Genomic DNA, 22,963 nt, shown 5'->3' on the forward strand with positions numbered 1-22,963 from the left:
AATTAGTAAGAAAAAATTTTCAGAGGCTGCTGAACCAAAGCATAGATCTGAACACACTGTTCACAAGTCCTCCAAATTTTTCAGGCTGAAACACATCTATTTGTCAGCATCAGATTAGAAAATAATGATATTTAAACCTGGCAAATGCTTCACAAGCTAAAAAACAGAGCCATAAAATAGATTGTTTGTCACATAAGTCAGTGCTGATTGGAACAAACAGTCTCTACTAAGCACACACTGCAGCTGTGGAAGGCTCATAATTCTGTCAAAAGGTAAGTATTCTTGAGTGAGATTGAACTGTGTTACAGAGTAGTTTCAACATTTATGGTGTAAATGAGTAATAGCTCATTAATATGAATGTTCATCCTCCACCCCCAGGATAACTCTCCATATGCAGTGCTTTGCTCGCTGCTTGTTCCAATGCACATAACAGAGCATAGACTGGAAAGGGGAAATTAAATCTCTCAGTAGAGGACAGGATAAACTCTATACAGGCAAATTCACTATTTCCATGGCTCACCAAACATCCACAGCAGAAACCAAAGCAGAAAACTGAAACACAGAGGATGTGCAGAGGAACTCCATCTGACAGGAGATGGCCAGCTCTGGTGTTCTTCTTCATTGAAGCAAACCATGGCCTAACGACCACAGAACAGGAGAGGAGTGAGCTTCCTGAATCCTGAAACAGGCACTGTACATTCGTTTGAGGTAGTCTTAAAACACCCCTGCAGCTGCCAAGACTTCGTCATGTAGTTTTACCACACTCAACTGCAGTCGGATTTAAGACAGGTTTGGTACCACTGCATTGGACTTGGTTTAAAAAATGGTCATTTGTTTGTTAGTTTTTAGGTTAGAAGTTATAATAATATATCGTGCCCCTCATATTAAACTACCTGTAAACTAAAACCAAAGAATACTCAGTAAGCCCATCCCTACCACCTGCACTACTATTTGCAGTCAGAGCTCAAACAGGAAGGGAACACAGTTCCCCCGCTAAACCAATATTTAACTAACAATCTGACTCTGACTCACAGGGACGTGCAAATATCCCACCACTGACTCAACCTAGAGCTCTGCTCTTGGTTATCAGACTGGGACTGCTCCAAACACCACTGCAGATCGTTGTTTGCAGATCTTTTGTTAACAGACAACTGCATAACAAATCAACCATATTGTCATGGGTTACCTGGAATGCCCCCATCACTTCCCCTCCCCCACAGCTGTGTAACAGCCATGTAGAGAAGTGGACTCAGCACATCCCTATTGACCCATGCAAGGGCAGTCAGCACTGCCTTCCCTTCACCTTGGCTGTCCCATTCCATTGCCCCATTATCAACACATGCTCAGCCCTATTCCCACCATAATGATGTCCAGGCGCTGGGCTGCAGTAGGGCTGTCCCCTCTACCACAGTGCTAACCACATGGACAACCCCAAGCACTACCTGGGGCAGCCAGAATTCAGTGCAAAACTCAGACAAGATCAGTGCATGCTACAAAGTAGCACTCTGTTTTGCAAGTTGGAAGACAGCGGGATTTCATCTGGGTTTTTCTAATGGCAAAGGAGGCAGCAGATCAATGCCACAAAGAAAATGGAATACAGGCATTTCCCTCCTAATCTCTACCATCAGAGACATGAGCTTACACATTCCGTTGTGACCTTTCATCCACTCCAGAGTAATCCCGGACGTTCCAATACTCACAGGGACTGCTCTGCACAACCTTACAGCAGGCTGTTCAAGGCTGATCTGTCCTGGCCAATGTTGTGGCAAAGCACAGAACATCCTGCATGACTCCAAAAGGGTCAAACAAAATGAAAGCAGTTAATTTGTTGCACAGAATGGCATCTTAAAACCAATGTATTGTAGTTACTATCAAAAGTAATATCAAAAGTCCTCCTCTGATCTTCAATCACCATCTTTCAAGCATTTCTTGCTCCACAGTTTTTGATGAAGACTTCTTTCAAAAGATCCACTGGTAAAACACTGCATATCTTGCAATGAGGAAGAAGTTGAAAGGGTTAAGACCTGGCAGCAGAAATATCAGCTGTATCTCTGGCTTATCAGATTTATAGATTTATTCTGTAAACCCCATGAATATGTACTTCTGTTGGGAATGTTAGTATATCTGAACAGCTGCAGTTATGCTCCTTGCCTGTGCGTTAATAAAAATCCATATACATGTTATGCACCTGGGAAAAAGAGTTCTGAAGACCTGAGGTTTCTGTCTGGGGATGCGGGTCCCCAGAAGCTTAAGATAACCCCAGATCCATGCAGAGGATTCCCCTCTTCATCCCATACAGCCTCTACCCATCTGCTCACTCTTGCGGGCTCCAGCCAGGTTGGGACACTGCAGGAGGGTGGAGAAGCAGCTCAGTACCTTCTCTTTTTGCAGCCTCTCAGCTTTCTACAGTCACAAATGTGAAATTTCCCCCAGCTGGAAGCAGCATTCAGACAGTCCTGTTTGAACAAACTCAATGAACTGGCCTAGGCCATTCCTGAACCCAAGTTACACCCTGAACACCTGGCAGCACAGACCTACAGACACACTTCTTTTTTCCCCGAGGAAACCTTAGTTTCAATAATACAGAATTATCATTCAAACAATAACTCTTGGCTGCTACCAAGGCCAGCATGTGTACCTCCCTGGTCAAAACCAAGATGCAAAGCATGTTCTACAAATGGCCACAACCAGAATAACAGCAAACGTTTCATTTGAATACTACCCATACCCATGTGGTTTTGTTTTATTATACTGTAATGAATTAGAGTGACATAAATAACGTCTATTGGGTCATTCATTTCTTGTTGTAAGATTGTAGTATTATGATTTAACAAAACAGCATGTCACTGCACCAACTTACAGCTTCCTGTAGAAAAAGCATCCACTTATCCAACTGCACTCATTTACATCGCCAAGATTACTATAAAAGATGAAAGCTTAAGGTAATGCTTATCAAATAACTTTAACACCATTGCATTGTAACAAGTGTTTGAAGGTTTTCACATCTAGTGTTCAGTACATCTTCCCAGAAGTTAAGTGCCTGCATGGAAGGAACTCGCATGTGCAGCCATACATGGCACAACCTTACAAGGCTTTAAATAACACTAACTGGGCTCAGTCAAATTCTGTTCTTCATTCAAATTTTATTTAGAATTCAAATGTATGGTTTAAAATGTATGCCCATTCCATAGGTATAAAAGTTTAAAAAAATACATTGATTTATTGATAAATGCTTCAGGTTAAATTTACATTTTCATACATTATCATTATATTGCAATAACTGTTTTGCATCTTTTAACACTTAGAAAAAAAAATAAATTAATGGGAATGAATAAATCATTTGAAACCACGTTAAAATAATCCCTTAGAAAAGAGGGGTGAAGTCTGTCCTGATGTTTAATTCCTTGCTCCTGTAAATAAATAACATAATAAGCAATACAAGGAAGCAGGCGTTAGAGCAAAGCACTTACCCACAGTACCCATGGCCATGGCGGGGTGCCAGCACCATCCCAATGGACAGGGAGAGTTAAACTCTGCTCTGTCGGCTGACACAGTCCCAGTGTTGGGCATCTCAGAGCTGAACCACAATCCTACCCCCTCCACATAACACCCCACCCACCTGGCCCCACTGGGGGAGATCACTTTACCTGAAAGAGTTAGAAAACTTGACTGCCTTTGTGAGAAATTGAGATTGCATCTCCAGAGTCAGAGAAGCTCGGGCAGTCCTACCAGCAGCCAGAACACACAGCTCAACTAATGCACACGGAGCTCCACAGCAAAAGGAAGCATCAAAACAGCCAAGACGAAGTCAGAGCTTACCGGGGCAAACCAGAAGCCTTCAAAACAGCTGTGGATGTCCCTGTTCATTGCAGGAGAGCTGGACTACATCACCTTTAACGGTCCCTTCCAACTCTAAGGATTCCATAATTGTGTGAAAATACAAAGTGAGCACCTTCAGGACCCTCCTTTACGTGAAAAAATTGTAGAGAAAAATCTGAAGAATAAAACTAAAGAACAGTGAGTTCATCTCCTTACTGCACACAATGGTCACCCTGAAGGGAAGCAGCACAGTTTGCTGCCAGAAATCCTGGAAAATCCTCACAACTACTCTGACAGGTTGGGGGGGGGGATTTAGGGAGAGTTAACATGTGAGAACCAATGCCCTGCAACACAAAAGGCCGTTAAGTTAACCATCCAACCTGCCTTCCTGCTGGACATGCTTCTCTGCACGAATCCATTGCTGAGCTAACACAAGGCAGCTTCCTTCTGGCATCACCCTCTTCATCAGATGGGATGTTTCAGAACTCTGAAGACCTCTCACATCAGGTAGAGACGTGTGTTTGCACACAGATATATACAACAAGGTTAGAAAAATATTTAATTTTTGCTTGCTTAAATAATTATTGAGAAGTGTTAATACATGAATACATTAATATTTGTACAATTAAAACTTTATATATAAATATTTATATATATATATAAAGCAGTTTTCATAGCAGCCATTGCATACATAGTAAAATTAAGTTGATGCTGCAAAGCTCAGGCCAAGCAGCATTAGGCCCCTTCCAAGAGGAACTTCTGTACCAGAGCTGAGTTTCTGGAGGAGGAGCCCCGCTGTTACAGACAGCGGATGGTGCCTACCCTGCTCTCAGATTCTGCCCACCAAAGGGCACAGCATTTTGAAGAAATGTGACTACATGGAGTCACTTTGTGGTCTCTCAGCCTTTGCCTTAAACACTGGAATCAGGTCAACACGCTCATCTACCAAGCATGCAGAAATGCAAGGGAATACCTTCAAGTGGGTTTGTTCACATGGCAGGCCGCTGCCTCACAGTAGCACACAGCAGAAGGCACCACGCAGGGCTGGGCTCAGCAGCTCATGTTCAGCTTGTTTTTGTTCAGTTCCCTTTCCAGGTTTCCTATCAGAGTATCTATACTTTCCTGTAGGTCCTTGAGGTTTGCCCTGTGGTTCCCTGCTGAGTCTATTGCCTGCATTGTCAGGTAGCTCTGGAACGTGTGTTCCTCAGGGAGGGACTGCGGGAGCTTCATCAGACCATCAGCATCATCGACTCTGCTGCTGTCGTCCCCACTCTCCGAGTCCTCCAAAGGGACATCGTCATAGTCTGCCTCGCCGAGGCAGTCCCTGGGGCTGCAGAAGTAGCCTTCCCCACAGCCGCTCCAGTCGCCTGCGTAGCGGTTGCTGGAGGGGCTGTCCAGGCCAGCTGGCCTCGGCCGCAGCACTCCGCCCGCATCAGCACTGCTCAGGTTCAGCATCTGCGGTCTCTGCCGCCGTGGCCTCAGGTAACACATGGACAGCGGGTGCTCGGGAGGCACGCTGGGATGCACGGATTCCTGGGCAGGTGAACGGTGCACTAGAAGAAAGGAGGATTACACCCTGTGTGACTGAATCCATGCGGCAACACAAAGGGTCGGTGACAGCACCCACGGGCGAACGCCATGCATGATGCGTGCAGATTCACAGCCAACACACTGCACTACCACTGCTCGATAGAAAATCATCAGGAAAACTGCTGTTAAAGCTCAGCTTTGAAGATAGTCATGCCAGATCCAAACTGCAACAGAGAAATCCTCCCTCAGCGGAGATGCTCCCAGAGCACAGATCAGATTCAGGGCATGAGGTAACTACCATCCAGCTCTGGTGCAGACAAAGCAAACCATTCGGCTGAAGGGAATGGCAGAAAGCAGGCACAGCAGCAGAGGTTAACACAATGAAAATACCAATGCAGAGAAACACCTAAAGAAGCTGAAGTGCACCAGAGCTGAATTCTCACGTTTCTCTTTTGCCCTGATGTTCCAGTCTATTAATAGAAGCTTACTGGCATTAATTTCTTTAAGCAGCCACAACCAGAAGCGCACTCCAACGGGCTTACGGCAGTTAATTACCTGAGCTCATGGTAACACAGCACAAGTTACTAACAGCCACCTCCACTGCTACCAGCTTCCTATGGTAAACAGCACATATTTTTACTGGCCTATGCCTATTAAATGTCTGAGCCGCAGAACCTCTTTATGTTTTAAACAGGCCATGCCCACCTGTAATTAGCTGCAGACTTCCTGTGCACAAGCATGCACTGTTCAGCACCTCACTCCTGTTCCCTTGCGTCCCTCTGAAGCTGCCAGAACCCCCCCTGCCCACACCACAGCTCCCCCAGGGTGCTCCAGCCTCACTTCACATCTCACACAGTAGTGCACAATAACTATTGCTGCTTTCCCCCCCTCTCCCCACTATAACAAAAGCCCTTCTGTTCAGACTCTGCTTCATTAAGTCGAAGGGCCATGGGTTAACAATAACTTGCCAGCATTGCATGTTCTAGCCAAACAAGGACTTATTTGTTTTTGGTTGGAAAAACACGGAAATCGAAGTATTGCACAACATGTTGATTATCAAGCTGCCCCAATCTACAGACTCTTCCATGTAGGAAGAGTCCAGACCACAATGTCTCCTCCAGGTCAAGCTGCACTACTTACAGCTAACCAGAGTTCTCTGACTCACAGCTCTGCACTCATATTTTACCTCTGTGTTAGCTGTGTCCTGCACGCTTCTTGCAAGTTGAGGACTTCAGGCTTCCCTTCAAGGTGAGGAGGAGCTCTACTTACCTTACTCATCACAAACACACCACAACCTACTCCCAAACATCCCCCTGGGCTTCAGTGCGGCACATGCTGCATCTTATTATCACCTTCCTTCAGCCACACTTCCCACCCCTCCTGTACTGCCTTGTGGGTCTGAGTGAAGCTGGGAGCTTCGCCCTGCTTCTCATCCAGAATACCTATGATGCTGACCAGCAGCAGGCAAAGCATGAAACACGTTCACACACTCAGGTTCCTCAGCAGGCTCCTCACACGCCTGGCAGTTGTGTTGAGCTGTTATTTAAAAGAAGTCTCTAGATAAAAGCTTCAAAAGTATTCCTGGCGAAGAAAAGCAGAGACTGTTTAAGACAGCCCTTGTAACAATGATACTGTGTGAATTTCAATGCTTCTTTTGTAATCATAAAAATCCCTTTAATGGGGCATTATGTTTCTTATATGGTTTATGAACTACTAAGCCAGAAGTCTACATGCTCCCATGTCTATCCTGCATTGTGTGCTAGGGCAACATGCATTTATACCTCATTCCCACAAATACACAACAAATCCAGACAGCTTCTGCTTGGAAATTTCTATATTATTTTTGTTAATTTGCCAGAAACAGATCCTTGTCAACTTTTAACCAATGCTGTATTGCCTATCAGCCCTTTTGTGACCCTCTGTGTTTCCTAATTGCCTCCAAGTCTCCAATGAAAAGCAGACCACATCCACTTCAAGTGAAATCAAATAAACTTAACAAGAAATACAATCAAACATACTATTTCTTTAGATTAATTGTAATTGTCTCAGCGCAGAAAATCAGTATCTTTCCTAGAGCAATTACTGTGTTCTAAAAGGGAACAATTAAGAAGATGGTAAGACAAGCTGTATCTTCTCTTACTCTAAAGAACATAAAGGTTTACACTATTCAGGTTTGAAAAACAGTTATTAAGACTCAGGTTAACCAGCTGACAGTTTTCCACACCATCAGTGCACCGTGAAGAATGAAAGTACCACAGCATGGAGCAATGGACCCATCTTCCATATAGCAAGGAAACTAACAATAGTTTGGCCAAAGAACACCTGAATACAAAATTAAACTCATTGGATCTAATGTCATTTCACAGCATTCTTATAAAACTTAACTAAAAACCTCCAATATCTTAGCCTGATCTTGCCTTAAAGCAGCAGTGCTTAGCACGGTTCAACTGCAGAAGATGAAATGGAAAGGAATTCACTGTGGGCTGAAATCCAAGGCTCACTGATGTCATTGTGTTTCCACTGACTGTCTGTCTGAATAGCCTGGGACACGTGAACACTGTATGATCATTCAAGTGGGCCCCAAAAGGAAGATCTCTGCAGAAGTAATTACCTTCATTTGTACTTCAGTAGTTAATTAAGATTAGAATTTCACTTCCATTACTGGGAACTGACCCCAAATTGTGCAAAAGTATTCGAGCTCTTCAGTTTGGAAACATGAGATAAAAGGTACTTGCACACAACATTTTTCCTTACGCAAAGCTCTGGAAAAACAACAAGTTGCATGGCCCCTACTGCAAGGAACAACCCTGACAAATTACAAATGGAGAAACTGAGTCTCTCAGACTCCAAACAACTCACGAATCCCATACACTCAAAACTGTGAATGGCTGAAGCAGGAAAGCAGGAAAACAAGAACTAAAAACAAATATAGTTCAGATGTGGGAATATTACTACCACTAGGTCTGCTTTTTCTGATGCCTTTACTTACATAAAGCACTTTTCACTGAATTGCTGCCATGTGGAAAAGAAGTAATTAGAACAAGAAACTTTACATTAAGCAGTGGTTTGATACAAAAAGTAACTATGTGATTGCATGATTCTTTGCACTCATAGGTGATGCCAGAGTACCTCATATTTTAAGGATCCTGATGCTGTTCAGTTACCCTGTGAATTAATCTACACTGTCACACAGTAAAAACATACAGCAACAGTTCGGTATTTCCCCTTGATTAGATCAATGAAACAGTACCTGGCCACAGTTGGAGTAAATAGTGAAGAACTTCTATGTGTTTTTTGAAGTCCAGAGCACTAGCAAGCTCCTCTGAGTCTGTGAAAACTCTGTTGTTGTGGTTGGTGGTCTCCTGCTTCTGGCTCAGTAACACAGGCCCAAAACACACAGCTAAGTTCTGGCATGTCATCTTATTTACTTCGTGGTAAGAAGCCACCAGCTTCAGGTGATCCAACAGCATCTTCAAGGTAGCCTGCAGAACAATACACTCATTGGGGAACAAAATACTGGGTGAATGCAGAGTAATCACCTTAACATCACTGCTCTAGAGGGAAAATACCAAGGCTGACAGCTCAAGCTTTTCTACCAACACCAGCAGTGGAATGCCTAAATGCTGAATAAATAAGCCGTGTTAGACTGCCACAGAGGAGAAAAAGTAGGACAGAATATCTGGAAGAATTCAGCTTGTTTCTTACCTGATCTCAGTTATATGTGGATGAATTCTCTAGCAGTAGAGAGGAGATATCAAGAAAGGGAGAGACTGCAGAAGCAGTACAGGGAAGCCAGATATATTAGAAGATGAAGAAACCCTTAGGAAGACTTCAGCATCAAAAGCCTCCAGAAGTCTACTTAGCTTTTAACAAAAATAACCCATCCCTAGCCGTCTGGCCACCCAGTCCTGCTGTAAATGGGAACAGCTTACCTGTAATCTAAAAATAAAATAGTGCCATTTTTACTGCTTAGCTTTCAGAGACAATTTGTGAAGGTACACTTAAATGAGAGTTATGGCAAGATACCTTCACTCTTGACTGAAAATACTTCTAAGGAAGTATTCTCAAAAATTTGGAGCATTAAAATCTATATTTTCAGAAACATTGTACATGTTTTGACACGTTTTAAATCCAGTGTAAAAATACTCCTTTATTTTCTGCAGCTGGAAATTTACCATTACTTGAACCCATTAATATCACTCACCTTCTCAACGTCTGGGAGGCAATCCAGAAGGGCTGCTGTGTGCTCAGAGTCACTCAGGTCATTTTCACAACCAATAGCAGTCATCTTCAAGGGATTTTTCACCATGGCATCCACCACTGCCTCATAGAGCTGTTTGGTTATCAGCGGAGAGGGCAGCTCACGCAGATAATCCTTTAGGACACCTTCAGAAGAGATACACAGTTGCTGGTATCGAGCTGCAGGTTCACTGTTCAGAACAGGTTGGGTTGGAAGCACTAAAGGCATACAGAATTCACCTATCTCACAGGAGTACTGTCTGCACCAGTGACAAATTCAGGAGCTAGAGACAGGAGGAGGCAGTAAGGGTAGAATAACACCAGCAAGCTGAGCAGCAGCTCTCTGCACGGGACAGGCACTGGCTACAGCCAGTGAGTAGCTCTGCAGCACTTGTGTCCATGCTGCCAACCTTGGTGATGGGCTCTCCTAGTTGCAGTATGTACTGCTGCAAGCCCAGAGCTGGAGGAGGGGTGCTTTCTGTTGGGTGCAACAGCTTGGCAGCACTGCATCCAGCTTCTGTGCCTTCCACAGATACAAACAAACGAGAAGGAATCGAGTGTCTGCATTCATGTAAGTGGGTGCTAAAAGCTGGCTGCACTTCGATGTGAGCCAGTTTCAGCAACTATAAAAAGAAAACCCAGATGACTTCTGGTTGGCCCTGGAAAGCACACAAACATAATGCCATGGGGCAGCACATCCAGCAGAGCCAGCACTAAAAGCTCTGAGGGAAACGAACAGCCCTCTTATTGTCCTCTAAAAGAATAAAGAAAAAGCACTCTGTCCCATAAATATCTGCCCATTCAGCTAGATGACAACTTAAGAAGTTTGTTAAGAAATGGTAAATTAAAAACCTTTTGAAAGGGGACACTGTAATTAACAGAGCAGTCTGTCTTCAGATAAGGCACACTTGTAAAGATAGAAGTTTTTTTGCACACATTCCACACAGCTCTGGAAAAACCCACATTGCTGTAAATACTGTCACATTCTGGTCTTTGATAAAGCAACAGTTCATATCAATTCTATCATTGTAACTTAGCAGCAAACTGAACCACATTGCAGCAGGCTTTTTATGAGACCTTTTATAAAAAAATACAAGGAAGTGGAAGCTAACGTTTCCCCTCTGCAGCCACGTTTGCATGCAGAAGATGAACAAACGCCAGTTTCTCACTGCATAACTAGTACCACTGAGAAATGAGGAGCACAGCCAGCGTGGAGGCAGCCAGCCAGGCTCTGCCCCACAAGCAACACAAACCCAGCAGTAGGGCCCAGCACAGCTCCTCTGGCTGGGCAGGCCAGCAGCCCGCACACAGCTCCCCAGCGCAACACGGCAACGTACTGGCAGGGGTATGAGAAACTAAACCAGCCGGCTCTATGCTTTCCTGAAACACAAATTCCGCTGGGCTTCTTTGTTTGCTTTGGGGTTTTCTGTTTTTATGCAAAGCAGTTACAGAAGTGGCATACGCTTCTGTTTACTAACTCGTTTACATTCTTCCCTTCCCACCAATGATATTTCATCTTCTCAGTACAAAGCCCCGTGTCCCACATGTATTCACAGGTAGAAATGAGAGCAATGTGGCAGCAGGAGGCGCAGCACAGCACAGGCTGGGACGCCTTCCCTTTTATCTACTTGAAGCATCAGCAGGAAATGCTGACACTGTCAGGCTTTGGGTGGGGAGGGCCAAATTCAGAATCAGCTTACAGCAGGAAAGGAGTAAAGATATGTCCAAGTCATATCAGCTTCTGCTGCTGCAACAGTCACAGCTGATGACTGTGAGGAATTCTTCTGACAGCACCCACAACCATGAGACTATCACCTGCTGAAGGACCTTAGAATCATAGAACCAAGAGAATCACTAAGGCTGGAAGAGACCGCTAGATCAGCTAATCCACACACGAGCACCACGTCATTAAACTGTGTCCCTCAGTATCCCTGGTTGACAGGGAAGCTTGGGAGCCACTAATGCCCTTTGGCCTTTCTAAACACTTTTGCTATTCACTCTGCCAAATTAGCCCTGTTTTCTTGCAGGAAGCCACACTCCCCACTGCCAGCCCACTGGCACATTCTCCTTGCCATGACCCCTCACCCCACAGAGCAAATAGAGACAGCAAGCTGAAATTACCATCCACTTCAGTGATCCCTCATTTTTCTGGCTCAATGAGCTGTTAACAGTGTTACACGTTTTACATAGAGATATGAATTCACACGGATGAGAACAGACACGATGCAACAACACTTCTACTGGTCAATTCCTAAAATTGGCAGCACACTTGGTTTGGAGCCACGAGCGCCTGTGTAAGCCTGTGCCAACCCCAGGGGCAGTTCTCAGTTGAGATTTAATCATTAAATGCTCATTCTTTAGTCTTTGGAGAGCTGTCAAAAAAAAAATCTTTATAATCGTCTGGAAAAACAGCACTACTCAAATTTCAAAAAGACACAAGAAAGCACTTCTCCCCAAATGTGCCAAGATTTATGCTGAGGATTCACATTCTATGGAACACATGCTTTGGCTTAGGGAAATACGAGTCACGTGCAGCAGCCTCAGCACTGCAAGCACAGCATGAAGCACCAGGGCAAACAGCCATTGCCCAGGTTCCCTGTACAGCTCTGCGGGCTCTTTACTCCCATGCTGAGCACAGCAGATAGCCCAAGCTCTGCCAGCACAAACCACAGCCTCACCTATATGCCCAGATGGTGCTAAGCAGAGAACAGCTCAGCCTCATCAATGTGGCTTACAGAGATGCTAGCATGGCATTAAAGTACACTTCTCAGATTAAGCATCACATCATAAACTTGTGACAGAAAGCACAGCCAGACTGGCACCGCTGCTCTGCCAGGGCCTGCTGTCTCCAATGAGCACTCCTGCAGCTCCAAGCTCAGCTTCCATCAATAACAGTGGGTTTCCAGTGCACAATACCCCCAGGGACTAAAATGCTTGTGATGCATTACAGGTTCTTTAGCATACAGATATGAAAAAGCCCCTTCACCCATCCCCACAATATTCCCAAAACATTTCTGTAATTTTGCTGTAGATCATTCCTGCTAGCGTGGGAGTAGAATGCCTTTTTTATTATAGCAAAATTAAACATCAAATATGTCAAATTTTTCAATGGCCAAAAATTTACATTAACCAAGTACGTTTGACATTTATCTGCTTATAAATCAATATCAGACAGTTGCTGCTGTTTGACAGTGGAATTGAGTTACTAATTTGAGAAAAGTTTTCAATAATAATAAACATCATCACATTAGAAATTATCACTGCCTCTTTCATTAATCTATTTGCAAGGAGAAGAAAAACATTAAGTTAAAAGATCTTTTCAATTATTTACTACTTCTGTTTGCCTTCTCCTAATAGAAAATGAATCACAGCAGAGTGCAGCACGAGCCCAAGGTTCTGCTGCTGCAAATGCTGGTGCTGGTGAGCAACACTGAGCCCAAGTGTGAGGCCAAAGGAGCTCAGCTGAACTGGCTGGGTGGCTCTGTATGAAAGGTTTGGTTAACAAAGAAAACGTCACTGAGCAGTATCTTCTGAGGGTACCCAGATTAATTACAAATTGTATTGAACACAAAATTAATTCCCAATACACTGCAATGAAACAATCAAAAAGGATAGAACTGTTCAATGCCTCTGAATGGCACAAAGTGGTCTGGCACAGAAAATTTACACCCTGGCTGCTGTTGTTAACATTTTCCATCACTGGATAGGAAGTAATGAAATGTTCTTGTCTGACTGCCTCAAGCAATTACTTTATTCCATGATCCCTGAAATTAGCTCAGCTTTGGTTTAGAGAACAAGTATCATCAACAGTTACAAAACTCTTCCACCTTTAAGCAACAAAAAAGCACCTGACAACTTCAGCTGTACTGGGCACCAATGCTCCCTGAAAAAGCTGGTACAGACAAATAGAAGCTTTGTCAAATCTTCTGCTCTTCTGCCCACAGCTCCTCTCCTTTGTAAGGATGCTGCTGTGAAAGCCACCACCTCATGCAGGTTTCCTTCCTACACCAAGTTCTGCATGTTAATGAAACTCTGCCCTCCTCCCTCCCAGTCACAGATATTGAACACACACCTCCGAGGTTACTGAGCTTGCTTTCACATTACAGAGAAGTAGTCAATGGCTTGTTAAACAGCAACAGAAAACTAGTTCAGAGCCCCACCGCACCTTTTAAGAAGTACATTACAAACATGTTAAAATCATATATTAAAAGAGAAGTCAAATCATTACCTGTTATCACATTAATATCTGGGTACCGGCTTTCGGAGAGAGTCACCGCCTTGCTGTCCCTCTCAAATGCCTCTCGAAGCTCCTTCTTAACCGCTGCGGAGCCACACAGCCGATACAGGCCTACCACCTGCGGGCAAGAAGGACAGCCCCGCGTCAGTTGTCCCGCAGAGCAGAACATCTATCATGTTAGGCCCCACCCAGGAAGTATAGCAAGAGGTTCAAACAACTGTTTGGAAACATACCTTAAGAACATTCAAACAATGCCTACTGCTAATATTAAGTAATCATGTACACAATCAAAAGTTACTCAAGATAGAGTTGACTGGCAAGTGACTAATGCTGAAGCTTTCTACAGCAGGGGACATCCCAAGCAGCGTTCACCGAGCCATCCCACGCTACCAGAAGCACACCACCAGGTAATTCAGAATCCATTCAGGACTTTGCTTTTATGTAAGACTCAGGAAACAAAGCAATACAGATAAACACAGATTCTCATCTTCAGATCACTCATTTAGATCACCATCGTTTTTCCTAGTAAAAACTGTATGATTATATAAGATAAAACTGGGCCTTAAGCAGAAATGAAGAAAAAAACATTTTGAAGTACACTAGAGCACATTTCAAAATAGTTATTAATCATTAGTAGGAAAATGTAGCCATACAACTGACTACCTAATAAACAAGAGATGTCATAAATCTATCCTTAACGTTTTCCTACAACATTTTTCCTACAAGAATAAGGTAGACGTAACTAAAACTCTATCTGATGTTGGTAGAAAGGATTTCAAGAAAATTACAAACACTCTATTCTGATGACATCCACAAGATGCTATTTTAAAGATGAATAACCATATTCATATTCCATATTTCAAATGACACGCAATATTTAGTGCAAAGCAAGGTTTATTTCATACGCTCAAGATGATAAGAGTGACTCCACAGCAAACATGGACTGAATTAATAAGTCAATTATGTGCTTTCACACACTCCAATTTTGCATTTTATTGATGCTGTATTTTTCATTTTCATCACGAGCTAAATCTTATATTATTTTTATTTAATTTTAATGGACATTACAGGCAAATGTATTCAACACCGTATGGTTAGCCCCAAAATGCTGTGGACTCAAACAACCAGCCCAAAACCTGACACAGCTTGTGCTGGCTTATAACATGGATATCTAGGTTTGCAAAGAATTGTATTTGTCTGGTCACATATTAATTCCTGTTTAAATACATGGAAAGTCACTAAATGGAATTTGTACTCTCTCTTCCCCGAGACCAAATATGACCCAGTGTTTGCCTAAGACAATTTAAATCAAGTTTTCTAACACTGCATCTGGAAGTCAGGTGGAGATGACATACCATGACAGGGTCTACATTCTATAAGAAAATCAAAAGGTCACAGAAACACATGCTTAAAAGTTAACAGTATATTTTGCATTTTTGTTTCTCCCTCAGCAAATTAGATTTCATGCTCAGAAGAACCAGGTGCACACAGACAGCTCAGATCCCAAACGCCTCATTACCAGTGATGCCTTGATTACCCAAAATCATTTGCATGACTAGGCACTAATAAGCCCAAAATAAAACACTGAAACCGTGAGACATAAATACTGGAGAGAATACAACTTCTTCTCTTCCACTGATTTGCACGTTAGGAGAAGCACAATAAGAGTCACACAGGTATTATCAGTAATGACTTTCAATGAAGTAATTACATAGAAATACCACTTCTGTCACTATATTTTGATCTAGGTTATAAGTAGCCATGTTAATCCCATAACACCTGGAAATTATATCCAAACTGTTAGCAATTAAAAGTAGTGACAGTGGTAGCTGTCACTACCTCTCAATTTCACCTGAGCAGGAACAGGTGCAACAGAAACCAAGGGCTCACAGCCTATGGAGCAGTATGCAGAAGCTCTCTCACCAATTTCAAATGAATTGTCAAGGGGCAACCTCTGTCTTTAGGAGTGCATGTCTTCCTTCCTAAGAGACTTCTAGACTAGCATCTGTAACTGGGGATTTGTTTCTAAAACATTTTTGTCCATTGCGTTACACCAACTAAAATAAGTTACATTACGATGAAGAGTACACACTGGGCCTTACCAGCTTTCCTAATCCTAAGGACAACTCAAAGAAAGGCAAGGAGAAGCAGTGTGAGGAAATAAATAACCTATGCTCTTGATTGCTCTTCCTCATCTTCATATTGTGAGCCAAGTGTGGGAGGGAGTACTGTCACCTTAAAGAATGACCTATACCTCACGAATTAGACATTTCCAAATCCTAATCTCAGCTCTGCCTAATCTTGAGGGTGACTCTAAGTGGTGGGGGCCACAGTCCTAAAGCTACTGTGAGCAAGTGTTCCTCTCCCTTACAAAGGCGAAGTTGGAAGCACTGACTTCACAGTCATGTCATTCTTCCCACAGCACAATGCGTTCACCACACAACAGGAGCAAGAAAACAAGTGAAAAACCTAAACACATTAAGGGATTTCAACTACCCCTTTTCCACTCACGCTCCAAAAGTAACAGTGCAAAGATCTGCAACAGAGATCCAGACAGCAATATTAACAAAACATTCAGATATGTACAGTACCTGGCAGCCTCTCTTTTCGATTTCCATTACGCATTTCTGAATTAGAAGTGGCACCATCAGGCCTGAATTTTCCTTCTCTACAACTTTCCGAGCATCTACACCAAACATCACTGGCTCCTGATCTGCATCCAGACCATCAAGAGAGTTCTCCCACTGTTCCATAAGTGAGAGTTTGACGTAAATAAGCCCCCTTGGTTCCAGTCTGACAGCAAGCTGATGTGTCTTTGTCACTCGAAAGAGAGTAGGAAGAGCCACAGTGCCATGACAACAAACACGGTTCTTCCGCGGGGTGGGCTCCCAGCTGAACACCACCAGCTTTAAGTGCTGAGCATTTTCAATTTCTATGTTGAATGTGTGGTCCATATCTAGAAATGTTGTCCTACACGTAAGCAGGGCTGTTCTTGCTTTGTTTACTGAGTCAACCTGTATTGCACAAAATACATCTTTTGAGTCTATTCTTGGTGGTTTCAAGTCTTCAGCACCATAAAAGTGAATGCTCATAAGTCCAGAGATGTACTGGGAACACTTGGGTTGATCAGAAAAGTTGTAGTGTCTGAAAGCATCAATATCTATCTCCGTTTTACCACTGTTACTCGGAAGGCTCTCTTTTCCTTTCCCACACTTGGTTTCATGTCCATGTTTACCTGATTTGGTTATAAGTTCAGGAGAGTCACCATCACTGAGGTAACCACCTTTGCTGGAGGATTTGGAACTCCTTGAGCTTTTCTTTTTGTAAGTGTGCTGTGATGACACACTGCTGTCAAGATGGTAACGACTTATGACGTTCCTGCTGGCAGCTGCAGTCGAGTTTCCAGAGGATGGCAAAGATGCTGTATGGCTTGTATCCCGAGAGCTCCCTTTCAGCAGGGAAGAAGGATTATCTGAGCTATTATGGCTTGAAGTCCCCTTGACACTGAGCTTCCTGCTGAGTTCTGGCAGCTTTTTCATTTTCATGGAAAGCTTCCTCACAGTTCTGGGAGATTTAATTCTATCAGGGAAAGGCCAGTTGATTGATCCACTTTTTTTCAAGGGACTAGGACTTGGAGGAGAAACTTCTGCAATCGGTATGTCAACCCTGTGTGCAAATACAACTCCAGGCCCTTCAGGAAAAAAAGTAAGAGAATAAACAAATGCTTTTGAGCCATTCAGTAACTGCAGCTCACAGTAATGACAATAAAATACTGAACTAGAGGAAAACAGCCTGATTTGTCTTAACTTGAAAAATGCAGCTCTTTCAGAAAATCGTCATTCACTGGTTACAGATATTAACAAGCACCCAAAAAATTGCACTCTGTTGACCTGTGCAGCTAAATTTGGCAGTTCATAGTCAGAAGCCTGATTTGTTCTGCTTTATGGAGATGAAAGAACACGAAACTACAGATAAACAAATGAGCTATTTCACCCACTGCATTCAGCTCTGTCCATTTGTATTACATCCCTCACATCCAGGCAGACACAATTGCATTCCTGGGGCACAGGTGCAAAAAAATCAGTCTCCAAAGGGAAAGCACTGGAAAATGATAAGCCCACTTCTGCCCACAAAGCAGTTAGCCACAAAGATTAACACTTCAGCATTGCCCTCTCAAGTGTGAAAGAAACTTGCACGTCCCTGGTAAAGGATACTGCTACACTACTTCGCACATCCCTCTCTTATGCAAAAGAGCCCTGGAGAAGTGTCTCACCCTTCTTCCATTCCTTTCAGCTTCACTTTTCTGCTGCAGGCAGGAGGAGTAGGAAAGCAACAAGGATTTATTTATTCCAAAAGCTGCACTGTGCACTGCCTCATTCGTGCCAGCAATTTTCCCTCTTTCCTGGCACAGCCACCCTATGACAGAGCTTAAAGTTATACAGTTCCCAACCGATACCCTCGTGGGAAATCTTTTGGAAAAATCTCTTTTCAAGGAACAAAAAAATTGTAATAGCAGGACTGATATTGAAGAGGAAAAGAATGAGAGAAAAAAACATCTACATTCATTTGACAGTGCAGGACAAGTAATGAAGGGATACGACCAGAATAAGAAGTTATTATCAGTAAATTATACGCAGGACTCAAAAGACATGAACTCATAGGTCTCTTCATGCTTGAACGTTCAATGAAACCCCAAAACTGAGTTTCAGCTCAAGCCTTCCTCCTTGCCACCAGCATGAGGTAGTAATGACTGCTGGAAAGGCAACTGATTCACTTGAGTTGCTGTACTGTGCAAGAGGGGAACTGAAGCCAGAACAAATAAAATTTCATGAGTACTCTCACTTATAGCTACTTTTCTATCCACTGAGAAACTGAGATTGGCTTTTGTAAGAACAACCAACCCATCCCCACATCCCAGGTGAGCTGTGGCAGCGCTCATGCAGCCTTGTGCTCCCAACTGGGAAGCAGAGCCCCCAGCATGCTCAGCCCTGCTGCTGCTGCCGCCCCAGCTCCTCAGAGTCCAGGGGCCTGTGCCTGTGTTAGCAGGGGGAATCCACCTCACTGATCACTGGGGAAAGGCAAACGCTACTCACAGCACATACAAAGAAGGAAAGAAGAGCTGCTTCCTCAAAGTACACAGCAAATCATTCTTTACAGCAGTTTCTTTCACAGGTTTTTCTTTTGTTCACTGTCTGATTCCAATCACTATTAAGTCCAAATCACTATTTGCTTAAAAGAGTGCCTTTACAGCAGAGTTTCAATCATAAAGAACAATGCACAATATCTATTTTCCAGAGCAACAGAGGAAAATGCCTTTAGCCCTGCAGTGCTTGGGGAGCTTCTTGCCTGCTGTTCTGGCAGCAGCTGACAGGAGGCGCGGGGTGTGATAGAGCCGGACAAAGCCTCACTTGTGCTGCAGACCATGTCATAGCTGTGCTGCCCCAAAGCACCCCATAGCAGCCGGTGTTGTGCTGGCATTCACCTTCCATTTCTGCCCCAAGTCTCTGGCACAGGCTCAGCAAAGCAGGCCAACCCATAACTTCCCTCCATCCCAGGAAAGCTGCAGAGGCAATCTGACATGCTACCTTTCACAGGTATGACTTCTGTTACCTTCAGCACAAAGTGTTTAAAATGAAACACAGCTGACAGAAGCTTGCTGTATGGGACTGATCCCACCAGTGTCATGCCCCAGGCTGTCCCACACCATTTCCAAGCACAACGTAATGACTGCTAACAAGCTGCAATAGGGATCTGCAGCACAATCACATCACATTCCACTTCCTGGCCTGCTCACCTTGCCCAGCCTCCTTCCTGTCCAACGCAGGTGGCATATGACCAGTTATACTTCAGAAATGCCTTAGAGAAGGCTAGCAGTAGGAGGGGAAGCAACACAGGCACCAGGGTGCCAATGACAGCGCAGGCAGCAGAGGGGTAATGATGAGGTGCATCTGACAATGCACTGTGCACATCTGCCTCATACTTTCTGGCAGCATCAGCAGCACAAAGAGCAGAAGAAATCAGCCTCTGAAGGATGCCCCAACCCAGAGATCGTCAACTTGCCATGGGACAAGTCAGAGACCATCCCAAGAAACCACTGCACTGAGTCAAACGACTTTGCACCAGGATTGCCTCTCCAAGCTGGTTCAGATGGATGGGTAAAGCCCACAGGTTCTGTTTGTTCTGCAGTATGGCCATACAGAGGACAGACTCCACAGCCACAGAGGCAGGTGGCCCCTGGACATGAGGGACTCCACAGACACCATCTTCCCCATCCCTCATGGCCAGGGGATAACAGCAGGGCCTGAAACCTCACCTACATGGCTCTGCCATAAGGGAACAGGAAGCAAACTCGCAGCACACAGCCTGCCAAGCACATGCTGTGATCCCACAAAATAATGTTCACGTCTGACACTGCTCAGCATTGTCCCTGTGTGCCTGCATGGACGTGCCACTGTCAGACTGCCTGCCAACGATGCCTGCTACGTTACAGGCATATCTGATTATCCCATTCTACGTGCAACATTCCTCTTCACTTAAGGAAGGGTTTCTGAATTAATCTAAAGTTCATGAGAAAGCCTGTGACTTATTTTTGGGACCCCAAGATAAGATGAGTAATTCAGAAAACATCAGTTCCTCATCACAGTGAGAGATTAAAATACCAAACAGCTGTGCTCACAACTAAGGGAAATGTTGAGCTCTGACCCAACTAAAGCTGATATGTCATTTCATTTTTCCTGCCATCCTCCAGAAATACTTAATAAGTATACTTTCAGTGTCAGATGCAGCATATCTCTAAAAAAATGACACAAGAGCTAACTTCTAAGCCATTTCATTTTAAAAAGAGGGGGAAAAAAATACAGCCTATATTAAGCAGCTGCAATTTCCAAAACCAAAGCTTCCCTTATGTCCTAGATTTTTTACTTTTTATTTTCTAATTTTAAAAGTCAACCCTATGTATTACTTGGGAAAACATTTTTTTCCCCCAAAAGCAACAAATCAGAACAGAAAAGCCCAAACAGCTCAAAATCATTCTCAGCGAAAATGACAGCTTAGTGAAAAAAGGCTACTGTTTTTCTGTGCTAGATTCCAGAAGAGATAGTGGTCTGGATCCTCAGCTGACACAAACAGCAAAGCTCTATCAATGCCAAAGGCTAGTAACTTACTCCAGTTCAGGACTATTTCATTTTCAGACAGTTCTACACCCACTCTCATAGAAAGCCTCGGAACAGAGCTGTAAACGGTGCTAAGAGAATTCATGCTGTATCCAATACAAGCAACTTCAATTAAGAGTCAAGGAAAGTGACCCCCTCCCCCCTCCACATTAGGAAAAAAAACTTTCTAAAATGAGGATAGAATGTAATTATTTCTATGTAATAACTATCTTAACAAAAGGAAGAATCTTCTTTTAGACTGCTAAAAGGTAAGTCCTTTCTTAACCCCTATGAAAACCACTATTTTGACCAATTTGGTCTTTGTGTTCAAATCCCACGTGACGGTACAGAGTAAGGAATGGAGAAACTATTAAAAGGGTAAAAGAAAACCTCTAAGAACTCTGTAATAGTAGTTCACTTTCTTCCACTACACCACCAAAGACACAGACACTAAGTAACCAGTGACAAACCCATCAAGGTTGGGATCGCTTTTCAGGAGCAGAAGTTGCTCACTACTTTACTTTGGCCATGCTGTAAGAGTCTGGTGGGCAGACCCTGCACCATCGCTGTCCTCAGTGCCCCCTTGCTGGGTGATCCCTCAAGAGGGGACAGCGAGCATGTTTAACAGCTCTTCAAGTCACCCGCCAGGCTTAAGAGTTTGCTATCTGCAAACAGGAATGAACTCCTGGCAAATATTCTAAACGTTAATGATTCTCCACGTCACGAAGACCACAGCAGGCTTCATTAGATTGCTGGCGTTGGACCAAGCACCATCAGCCCTGCTGCCAGGTGCATCTCATTTGGATCACTCACACCAAGCCCTCTTCCCCTCATGGCTTCTTAGATGGTATAAAAAACAGCTCTGTTTCCTCAGTAAGAAAATAAAAACATTATTCCATACGAAACAGAAGATGATATAAATAACTACTTTACATTAACTGCTTCATCAAGTCTTCAGTTTCTACAGTCCCTAATCCTGTCCCCCAGCAGATCATCAAACAGAACAAAGACAGATCCCCCAGCAAGACCACAGCCTTGAAGAGCTACATGCCACCTCCTCAAAATCCTGTCCTCAGCTCTACAAAAGAACACACTTCCTGGACCGTTGAGGAAGATCATTTGCAACATACAAGCATGCAAAATACGGGCCACAAAAGATACAATTGTAAACCAGGAAAGCAACCGTTTAAGTGAAGAAAGACCACTGCTTAGATTAACCCCAGACTGCTTCCAGCTGGAGCTAAAGTGGAACACAGCACCAACCTTCACCTTCTGCAGAGCTAATCAAAAATCAATTTCCAGTGATTCCTACCAGGAATCCAGACATCTAGCTCCCATATATTTTTAGTAACAAATGCATAGCCAAGGTCCTCACAAGCTAGGATCAGCACGCCCTAGCAGATGCCTCTGAGATACAGACATGAAATGACCCCTCTGTTCAGTTGGGCACTACTCCCAGCAGTAATCATAGAACGGTTTGTGTTGAAAGGGACCTTTAAGATCTAGTTCCAACCCCCTGCCATAGGCAGGGACACCTCCCTCTAGACCAGGTTGCTCAAAGCCCCATCCAGCCTGGTCTTGAATGCTTCCAAGGAGGAGTCATCCATAACCTCGCCAGGCAATCTGTTCCAGTGCCTCACCACCCTCATAGTAAAGAATTTTTTCCTAACATCTAGTCTAAAGCTACCCTCTAAATGCTGGTACTAAAAGTTACAAATTCTTCAGAAAGGCCCTATCTGGAGATCCACAATGTAAGCCAAAGGAAGGAACTACAAAGGGACACTATTCTACAGTGCCTTGCAAATGATACACACATCTAGCAACACATTCAATTAGAGTACAGTCAAACAGCAGTAAGAAAAATTAACTTCAAAACTTGATAAATTTGAAAAATTCTAAATGAGATGTGAAAAACACACACCACAGTCCACTTAAATTTCCACCTAAATTCTTCTCCTGTAGCCCTAAGAACATGAGCTGGTGCTAT

The 22,963-nt window shown here is 43.6% G+C and overlaps 1 protein-coding gene across 6 annotated transcripts in view; it reads right to left on the bottom strand.

Moving 5' to 3' along the window:
- SYDE2 (synapse defective Rho GTPase homolog 2) overlaps positions 1-22,963 on the bottom strand; it is a 35,810-nt gene that overhangs the window by 3,375 nt on the left and 9,472 nt on the right. For 3 of the 6 annotated variants that reach the window (XM_065741032.1, XM_065741024.1, XM_065741068.1), the window contains exons 3-7: positions 16,417-17,516; positions 13,817-13,943; positions 9,554-9,735; positions 8,600-8,831; positions 4,146-5,372 (exon numbers count right to left, since the gene is read on the bottom strand). In XM_065741032.1, coding sequence (XP_065597104.1) covers positions 4,870-5,372; positions 8,600-8,831; positions 9,554-9,735; positions 13,817-13,943; positions 16,417-17,516 — 2,144 coding nt within the window. In that variant the 3' untranslated portion in view covers positions 4,146-4,869. Of the gene's footprint in view, positions 1-4,145; positions 5,964-8,599; positions 8,832-9,553; positions 9,736-13,816; positions 13,944-16,416; positions 17,517-22,963 lie in introns of those variants that run through there. The other 3 variants (XM_065741059.1, XM_065741049.1, XM_065741040.1) reach the window with 3 other exon arrangements.

Source organism: Cyrtonyx montezumae, unplaced genomic scaffold (genome assembly GCF_038088225.1).
Source record: "Cyrtonyx montezumae isolate F1298 unplaced genomic scaffold, pur_monq_1.0 scaffold_1, whole genome shotgun sequence".
In the NCBI taxonomy this organism is placed as follows: domain Eukaryota; kingdom Metazoa; phylum Chordata; class Aves; order Galliformes; family Odontophoridae; genus Cyrtonyx; species Cyrtonyx montezumae.